This window comes from Vanellus vanellus (genome assembly GCF_965231255.1).
Source record: "Vanellus vanellus genome assembly, chromosome: 6".
In the NCBI taxonomy this organism is placed as follows: Eukaryota; Metazoa; Chordata; class Aves; order Charadriiformes; family Charadriidae; genus Vanellus; species Vanellus vanellus.
This window is the reverse complement of record NC_138911.1, coordinates 57,797,250-57,807,260: the sequence shown is the minus strand read 5'-3', so window position 1 is coordinate 57,807,260 and position 10,011 is coordinate 57,797,250. Positions and strand designations below refer to the sequence as shown.

The following is a 10,011-nucleotide window of genomic DNA, read 5'->3' as shown; positions in this document are numbered from 1 at the left end:
TTCCCCTGCCCCGCTCCGCCCGGGGGAGAGAGGGGGGTCCCGGGGGAGGCCCCGGCGGCGGGCGGCCCCGCCGCGCTCCCCCGGCCTGGCTGGGCCCCTCCGAGCCCGGCCGTGCGGGGAGGGCGAGGATCCAGCCGTTTCCGCGGGCTGTGCCACCTTCGAGGTGAACTTGGGGGGGGGCGGGGGGAGAAAAAAAATAACAACCCAAGATTTGTTGTATGTGTTATGCGCAGAAAATCTCTTAATAGCGGCCAGGCTTTCTGAGGTGGTTTTAGCATAGCTCCTACCCCGCTCCCCAAAACAGCTTGTCGCTCGGAAAAGTGCTGGAGGAAGTGTGATTAATCTAAAATGATAAATGCAGTATTGCCTTTGTAATTTACTGATGCCGAACTGAACTTATTAAACGTGCCTTAATTGCTTAAATAGTTGGAAGCGCTGTATTTTTCATGGCCGGTTCCCGTGTTGCTGCAAGTCCCATTCACCTCTTTGGGAATCTTTCAGACAGCCCATGCAAAGAAAAAAAGCACTGTTTGAGTATACACGAGACGAATAGTTAGAGAAACTACTTCGTAAGTGTTGGATATTGTCTATAATTCAGTTTGTCTCCTGTATACTCAATCAGTGATCAAGATCCAACAACTTCAGTTAAGTGTTTTCTGAATATTGGGCACTAATGTAATGGCGTGCTTGTGGTGTGGGCAGTGTAACTTTAAAATAATTTTGCCTACTGTGATTTTCAGTTTTGTAATACTGGAATGTGTTTATTTTAACCTGAGCATTCTTTCTCCTGCTTTATCAGCTATCTTTCTTTATTCCTACACAGCCCTTATCACAGAAATATTTATTTATAATTCTTTTTTTGCAGGCTAATATCCTACACAGAAAGTGAGACTAAATACTGCGCACATGCTGATTACTGGAAAGAGGCTGAAGGACATCCTGTTTTGATTTAGCAGTGTTATTCTTTGGGGTGAAATGAAGAATTTGATTCTGTTTTGGAAATACTTAGATTCCTAATGCAACTGAACTTCAGTAGCCTTTTTTTTTGCAGTACAGATTTGAATAAATGAATTTTTCTTAAAGATGCAGAACCTGTCACTAGTACAAAGTCTTGCTAATACAGACACATCACACCAAATGTCTCTAAAAGACCTAGCCATTGAAGTTGGTGGTACGTCTCTCAATGAAAGTGACTGTAATTTGAACAAAATGACAAATAACAAAGAAATTATTAATCTTGAAGTAACGCAGCAAGCCCTCTCTGTAGTGAGTAGCAAAGGGAGAAGTTGTGAGGGATTTTCTGAGAGCAGTTACAGTATCTCAGAACCCAGCAGTTCCTGGGGGGATTTTGAAGGCTTCAGGGAGCCCTTAGACAAATCAGAGAGATTGGGTCACAATCCTGAAGTTTTGGTGAAGTCAATGAAAACTTCCAGAGATGATATGGACTTTAGCAGCGAACATTGCAGTGCTTCTGCTGGTCACTTTTGTTCAGAGCCATCTCTACGCAGTGGGATACAGGAGGCTTGTAGCTCTTTAAATGAGGTATGTGTTAATAATAAACCCAAAACCAGAAATGTTTGTATTACTGCTTCCTACATCTCAAGATTTGTGTCTGAATGTCTTCTCTATAGAGGATAATGCTGTACAGGGAGAGAAACTGTCAAGCTACTTTGCAGCTAACTCAAGTGGAACAAAAGCAACTTCTTTACAGTGTTTGACAAATACTTAAGTTATCCTGCTGGAAAGCTTTAAAGAATTTAATGCACTGCTTTCCTTCTAGACACTAGGAATAAGTAAGTGCGTAGAAACAACGACCCTTGTCCCAAAGCACGCGTGATTTAAAAGCTAGACCAGAATGAACATAGGAAGCAAAAAATTGGGAAGGTGGGTAACAAAAACAGGGTGGAAAAAAACTCTATGAGCTGCCTGCAAGCTTATTGAAGTAAAACAACATAAAACTGAGTTAGAAATTGGGAAAAACAATAACTTTTGTTATTTAACATACTGCCTGAATAATCCAACAGTCTTTCTGGAATTTTAGACTGATTGTGGGTGGAAGTTAATGACACAAAAAAATGAAAAGAAGTAATTTAATATTCCTTTTCTAGCATAGGATGTTACATTCTCTCATAATGTGTTAGAACTGAATAAATACTAAGTTATATAATGTTTCCTTATCAGCACCAAAAAAAAAAAAAGGTTCAGTTTAAGGGTGATACCTTGTTGCAATTAAAGTGTTTCAGTGTTTACCAAACATGCATCACCAAAGTGAAGCAAACTAACAAAAGAAAAATAAGACTATACAAATACAAAACAAAATGCCCTCTTTCTTACTACTTTTATCCTAGATTAAAACATTTGAAAAAAGAGAGCAATCGACGAAAACTTCCACAGGGTTAATCAGTAGCAGCAATAGCTTACTGCTTGTAGTCTGTTAGATGAGTTTCAGTACGTGTAGGGAACTGAGGTTTTCTGCAGGCAGGTTTTCTTGCCCTTGCCTGGGATCTTTACCTGTTGCAGAGATATTACTTAGGGAAAGCACAAAGATGGACGTGGGGTAAACTGTCCAGCACTGGTAGAGTGGAGACCACAAGGTGCCTGGTTATTGGTGTGCATAAACAGAATTTAAATAAATTCTTTTTAACGCTGAAAGTTGGGGTCAAGAAGTCCTATATTGAAAAAAGAGAGTATGTAATGAGTGGAGCTGAAATAGAATATAGCAGATTGTTTGGTTTCTTTACAAAAGCAGTAGATCTTAATCTTACTGAAGCCTTTGCTTTATATTTGCATTTATTAAAGGCAAAAGGAAATGTCCAGTACAAGCTAAATCAGTTAACCCTGCCTAGAGTTTCAAGTTGTTTGTTCTTGTCCCGGGGTAGAGAAACAGCTACAGAGCTGTTTGAGATTTCATTGGGTGTAGAATATACATGTAGCTTGTCCCTCATCCCTGTGCTTTTTGTATTGTTTGTTTGAGACCATAACCTCTTCGTGTTGGGGCTCTGTCTTCTGTGTGGTCAATAGAAAAAAATCCAGGTAGGTTGGAAGGGACCTCTAGAGATCATCTGAGGTCAGAGGTCTGATCTTCAGTATCTAATGCTTCAGTTAATTCAACGATGTAAGTCTGGAGCAGAATCATGTATTTTAAGATGAAAACAATCACTAATTTCCATGCAGTAGCTGGATACTTTGCCTACATGATTGAATAAGGATTTTTCATGTGTTCTTTAAATACCAGCCAGTGTGGAGGGACTAGGGCACTTGCTTAAGCCCTAGAAAATTCTGATGTAATAGGATATAGATGATTTGTTCAAAAAGCATGGATGTGAAATTTGTTCATTCGTATTTTTTTAATCAGTACAAAGCTACAAGGTAAATAGAAATACAGTGTTCTTTTAGAAGTAGACAGTGATAAAAATAATAATAAAAAAAAAGCTGCATTTTTCCTGTATGTTGGGCTTTTCATCTGGCTTGGCTGAACTCTAAGCCAGTGACTTCTATGTGTGTCAGAATAACATCACAGGCTGTAAGAAGATGTTACAAACAAGTCAGACCTGTGCTTCTTTCGATTCTCACTTCTGTGGTTGTAATTCCACGGCACCCTCCTCCCCTCCTCCCCCTGCAAAGCCAAGAGCAGCTGCCTGACTTTTCCTTTGCTCCCGTCCCATTTAGGGCTTGGTACCTACTTGGAGGGTTTTTTTCCTTGACTGTGACTCTCCATGTATGCTTTAGCACCTGTGCTTTCACAGAACTGTGCTTTTCGAACATCTTCCTATTCCGTATAGTATCCCTGTTGTAAGTCTACTGAAATAATTCACAGATCAATTTAGAGTATTTTGACACTTTGGGCAAGATTCAAAGGATTTTACCCAAGACTCTTTGAATGCTCCAGAGGTCACCCTGAGGGACAGGCAGTTCCGCAAGGCCTTACTTCGGGAAGGAGCAGTGTGGGGCACAAATTCCATTTCTAGAAGGATGTTCAGAAGTACAGAAGCTTTCTCCAGCTCTGTAGATTTTGCCCACTTACCCATTAGATGAAGTCTGCATTCTCTCAGTATTTACTGCATTCATCTGAGTTCAGTATAATGAAACTGTGGAAATAATCTCAATTTATTTGAGCTGTTTGAATTACAATTAAGTGAACCTGTCAAAATACGAAGTATCCATACCTATGTTTTTCAAATTAATTGTTGATTGCTAGGCAAAGAAAACAAACTGACTCTTTTCCTTCTCTAGTTTGCTGCTGCTGGATTGCAGTCCTTCTGCAGGGTGTTGAAGTCAATTAATTGCTTTGATTTAGAAAATTGCAGTAATTCCTTCTTTGAAAGAATAAAAGGATAAAGCTTCTGGACCAGATGGCATGATAACATCCCTTTAGGATAGGATGTAAATTATGCACGTTTTTCCTTGTATATGTATTTCTTAGTCGTCAGATAACCCTGTTACTTCCAGTAGGCCTGTTTGCATGCATTTAGATCACTTGTGGCTATGTTCAGTCCTCCAAACATCTTCATCATCACTGCTGGAAGAGGAACAAGTATGTAAATCTGGCTCTGATTTTTAACATAAGCTGGAAAAAGTTTGGTGTGAATGCAAGGATATAGAGACATACTGACCCTAGCTTTTATACAGACTTACACAGTGCCAAGTATTAATTGGTAACTATAGCATTTAGTACTTATCTTACATTTAGCTGAATTAGGTGTGTTTGTGTTCGAACACTAAATTAGTAAAACAGACTTCTGAATTGATGTATACATAAGTTTTGACTGGGACTGAATTAGTTGAACAGAAAAAGGAGTCTTGAGTGCTAGTAGGTAAACCCAGTCTATAACATCGTAGCTGGGAAGTTGGAGACCAGAAACTCTTGGACTCTTGCTTCTCTTTCTCTGATTCTAGGTAAATATTCAAAACACTGAACTATGGGGTCAGTCCCTCTGTGCCATTAATATTAATACAAATTTTAAAACCAGTCAAGATACAAATTTTAAAATATAATACAATACAATACAAATTTTAAAACCAGCCTGTAGAAACATTGTAGTCTTTGGACTAGGCCCTCCATGAACTGTGGGGATTGCCTGTATAATGTATGTAATAAAATTTTGTTTTTTCTAGGCAAACCACAGCTATGAGGATATATTTAAGTTGGGCTTTCCAGAAGTCTTTGTATCACAGTCCAGAGAGAGCATAAAAAGCTTAGATCAAGTACTTGATACAAATAATGAAGACGCTGGGATTCCTGAACTTATGAAGAATCAACTTTGGTAATGAGTTTAGATCAATGGTTTAAAAAAAAAAAAGTTCCTCAGCAATTACACTGTTTATTTCATAATTTAAAAATCAGTGGTACTTGCAGGTGAATTTAAAAATCTTTTTAATCTCTATCCTCTTTCAGCATATAGATCTTACCCAATTTTGTATTATGTTGTTAAAGGAAATGGATGGTGTTTTAGCCATTGGAAAACAAGGAAGGGAATATATCAAAATTACAAATTCCTGCTCAGGTTTCTTCCTGCTGTTGGTGTGCCTTCTTATGACTAAGCCTCTGGAATGTCAGAACACCCAACAGGCAGCCTGTTCTTCCTGTTCGCTTGTCATTTCTTTACAACACATCTAACTTACTTCTCCATCGTCTGAGGCAGGACCATTGCTGCTGCTTCTACTGACAACCCACTCAGTTTTATTTTTTCTCCTTCCCCAATTTTCGCAGGTGGTAACTTCTTTTTATGTTTAACCAGATGTGCTTCAGAATCTGCAGTGCATCTGGCTTCTTTGCTGGGGTTATGTTAATAGCAATTAGTATCATTAATTTAGCTTTCTCTTAAGACAGCTGGAACTCTTTTAGATTTGTTACATGTTTTTGAAGGATCAGCAGCTTCTGAGCAATATTGTAGTTACTGAACAGTATTGTAGTTAACATCTGAGGCTTTGGATCTAGAAAGCTGGGTCAGACCATACTTAGGAAATGCCATAAGAATCACAGGAATCCTTTCGGCAAGTTCCTTTTATATGCCTCATATTTTAATCAGCCTCAAACTTGTGAAGAAATGTGATAGATATGTAAAAGGGACTGAAATATAGCAGAGTACCAACTACAGACAAAAAAGCCCTGACCTACTGTGGAGAATAACTAAGATCAATGATAACTGTATCCTGTGCTAAGTAAAAAGCAACTGGATTTATATGCAATATAAGAATCCAAAGTACTATGTAGAGGGAACTCTTAATTCTTATTGTTTTGGTAGTGTGTGTGCCTTTGGCTTGTTTTGTAGGACCTACGTGCCCAGAGCAGATGCAGGTCACCCACCTGAGCAGCAGGCTGCTGCAGAAGAGTAGCATGACTGATAGGAAGGAGAAAGGTTTGAGACGCAGAAAATGGAAACTGCAGAATTAATAGGGCTGAGCTCTACCCACATTTCACAGAAGCAATTGCATAATGAGTGTTGTTGGCATATAACAATCTCTGAAGTATGTTTCTAATGCACTTCTTACCTGAGAATCCCAAACATACAGTTATGTTGACTTACTGTTTCTGTTAATTGTAATGCAAGCTTATTAGTATATTGGGTTGATAGTTTGAATGAACGTAGAAGGAGTTTCAAGATGTTTCTTTTTAGATCAAGGTAGGCTAGTACATGACTGTATGTAGTGAAAATAACTAAGTTATATATACTCACTGGAAACTTTGTACACCCTATAACCTCAAATTGTGTTTTCTTTCCTAGCATTGATTCTGGAAACATATGGAGAACACTTAGAGACTTTGATAATACCCCCAGCTTAAGACTTCCCTGGAGTAAATCTCATTGCCAAGAAAACCTCATGAGTGTTCTTGGAATAGATGCAAATCAAAAGGTAATTGAACAACGGTTTGCTAGTATGCCAGCATAAACACTTGGTTGTGAATCTGATTTTCTGTAAGCTATACGTGCGGATGCATAAGGAACTAGATCTGCACGAGTCATAAGTCTCTGTTGTTTGGTTTGTTTTTTTTTTTTTTACAGAGAACCTTTTAAAATGATAGTCTAGTGTTTTCTCATCATTATGTGTAAGTAACTATGAAATTGTGCAGGATCAGATTTTCATCGTCTTTACATTGAAGTCTCCATTATGTAGCTCGCTGTTGCATTAGGTGGTACGTTCAGCTTCAGTATAGATGTAGAATTCACTTTCAGATCTGGTGTGGTAAGACTGTTTTCTTTTTTTGCTCAGAGTATGAATAAATTGTTAGCCTCTAATATTTTTCCATTAAGTGAAAATCAGATTTGAATCAGTGAGGCTGTTAAAGTAATTACTGGATATTTTTACTGTATATGAACTGAAAGTGTGTTCCACTTCCCTTTTCCTAAGATTATTCTGTCCATTTTTGCAAGGCATGAGGGAGAGGAGTATGTTTTAAATTGAATCAAGACCAAACCAACAGCATTGAAAGATCTCAGAAAGAAACGTCTCTGTTTAATCTCTTGTTTTGAGAAAATAAAAGTATCGGGGATGGTTTAGTATTCAACCTGGTTATTTAGTTGGGATGAAAGAGTCACATGTGGTATTCAGAAGTAACTGTTTCAATTGATAATTTGATGGCCGAAGCATGGGGGGGTACTGTGTTCAATTTTGATTTTATGGACATATTTGACCTTTCATGCAAGTTATATACAAACAGAATGACAGCGCTGAAGGTAAAGGACCTATTCTGCACTTCAAAGTCACTTTTCTAAAACTGTCACGTAACAGGAGAGAAATGAGAGACATTTCTCCAACACAGTTAAACTCCCCTTCTGTTCCTTTCTTGCTCATAGATACACCAGCATTAAATCAATGCCCAGGCAGCTTCAACTTATGTCATTACTTCTTTTCTGTATTGCTTTTAACAACATTGAGGAAAATGTATTTCTCAGCTATCTTCTGGTGTAGGTTAAGGCTAATTTTAATTAGAAATGGCTTTTTTATTAATTTATTTTGAGTTACAATTACATTCATTTGTGTAGAACTTGTTTTGGCATAAAATTCTTTTAGTGCAAGGGGGGCACATGATAAATCAAAATACAGCTTCAGAAAGTGAAATTTAGTGGTTATTGTTCAAGGGAAACTTCTTTTTAGGATATATGCTTTGAGATCAATTAGAAATTTGTAAAGAAAATGTAAATTATATTTTATCAGGACTTTTTGGAGAGCCAGGATGGCATTTTTGAGGAATCAAGTATTAGAGATAATGAGGACTTTGGATTTGATGGATTCAGTATTAATGACTGCAAAGCACTGATCCAGACCAAGGTAAGAATTGCTTTGAAAGTACTTTGGAGAATCAGACAGTGGATTTTACGTGTTCCTCTGTGCTGTAGCCAGCTGTTCTAGCATACGTCCTAATGTAATTGTTTGGTTCTGATATATTTGTATGGTTGTGGAGTTGCTTTTTGCTCTTTGAAACCTATCCAACAGCTTTAGAAAAGGTAAAATATAACATACCAAATGCAAAGCAACATAATAGGGGAAGTTACTGAAATACAAGGTTATTCATTACATAAACTGGATTTTAGGCCAAATTACTTATTGGTTGAGAGAGAGCAGCAATATATAAAATCTAGTCAGGATGCTCTGATGACAAAAGAAAATTAGCATGTCTGTAGAAGGATCAACACATTAATCACTGAGAATGATGACTGTAACTCACTCCTAAAAATATATGGTAAGGGAGACATTAGAAGCAAAGCTGGTAGAGAAAAAACTACATTCAAACTTGCATTTCAGATATTCAGAATGATTCAGATTTGGTTTGTTCGCCCGAGGAGAAAACAGAAGCTACTTAAGGAGGAAGACAGAATTGATGTTATAATTACAAGGATTGGAGAACATTACTATTTTTAAGCTGTGTTACAAAACATAGAGAGAAATGAAATTGAAATACTTCGTTGCTAGTGCATTTATGTCTTTGGTCAAACAGGCCTACTAAGCTCCGTTTCTTTCTTGCTAAAGCAATTCTGTCATTCCCTTTGCTTTAAAAAAAAAAATCAGTCACATTCTGTTTTTAACAAAGTATTTTGGGTGAATATTCTTAACACAAGGTCCCTTCCTCAGCAGAGAATAAACTTGAGCAACTGTTGTTGCTGTGGAGATGCGTAGTTTGAGGCACACTTCCATTGCTATGTTTTATTCTGTTTACTGCACTGGACAACGAAGATGTATACTGTCCTGGGCACCTTGTACGTAGAGGACGTTAGGCTGGAGAATTCAGAAAGAAAACCAAAAGAGACTGTCCAGCTTATTCCTTCATAATTCAGTTCTGCTTTCTTCAATGAGCACATGAGGGTGGGATCACAGTAGCTGACACATACTTGGAAATGTGTAAAATACAGAGACTGGGTTCAGGCAAAGGAGAAGCGGTTCACAGTAGATGAAGGAGGAGTAAAAGTAAAAAGAATCATGATACAAAGTTAAAGTAAATGAGCAATATGTTTCTGGAGTAACCTCTGATGGGAAAGAACAAGCCTTGCAGCTTGGTGTCTTAAAGCAAAGCTCATTAGGAAATGTATGTTGCCATTTCTAATTTGTAAGTCAGTTAAATCATATAGTGGGATGTTTTCCATTTATCTTCCCAGTTATGTCTTTTTTTTTTTTCGTATGCTAATTTTACTTTTATGAAATCTGTGTAAAAATTAGATTGAAATATGCTAAGTGATTAACCTACTGTAGGATGGAAAAAAATTAACTTAGTTTTTCTTTTTCATTCAGCTGTCTGTATCACCAGATTCCAGGCATGGACATCTTTTCACCTGTAACCTCTTTTTAAAAACCACATCGTCAAATGGAAACTTGCAATATATAACAATCCCAAAGAAGAAGCACATTTTCGCTACACACAACCTGAAAATGAAGTTTTTCAGTAGTGATGTTTGTTGAACCAAATGCACTTTTTAATCTTTTTTTTTTTTTTTTTCTTTTTGAACTGAATGCAGTGGACCTTCATTTCATTACTGGCTTGGTACTATAGACTACATACATTCTTTAGGAAAGTGA

The 10,011-nt window shown here is 37.6% G+C and overlaps 1 protein-coding gene across 1 annotated transcript; it reads left to right on the top strand.

Moving 5' to 3' along the window:
* The first annotated feature begins 1,023 nt into the window (after positions 1 to 1,023).
* CLBA1 (clathrin binding box of aftiphilin containing 1) lies at positions 1,024 to 10,011 on the top strand. The gene is made up of 5 exons (XM_082485841.1): positions 1,024 to 1,542; positions 5,116 to 5,264; positions 6,726 to 6,855; positions 8,158 to 8,271; positions 9,727 to 10,011. The coding sequence occupies exons 1-5, from the start codon at positions 1,084 to 1,086 to the stop codon at positions 9,892 to 9,894; spliced, it is 1,020 nt and encodes a 339-aa protein (XP_082341967.1). The 5' UTR covers positions 1,024 to 1,083; the 3' UTR covers positions 9,895 to 10,011.

What these genes read in the sequence shown, in the direction of transcription:
- CLBA1 (XM_082485841.1), top strand. Translation starts at nt 1,084, where the DNA reads ATGCAGAACCTGTCACTAGTACAAAGTCTTGCTAATACAGACACATCA. An exon ending in CTTATGAAGAATCAACTTTG is followed by an intron (nt 5,265 to 6,725) that starts GTAATGAGTTTA and finishes TTTCTTTCCTAG; the next exon opens with CATTGATTCTGGAAACATAT. An exon ending in GAATAGATGCAAATCAAAAG is followed by an intron (nt 6,856 to 8,157) that starts GTAATTGAACAA and finishes ATATTTTATCAG; the next exon opens with GACTTTTTGGAGAGCCAGGA.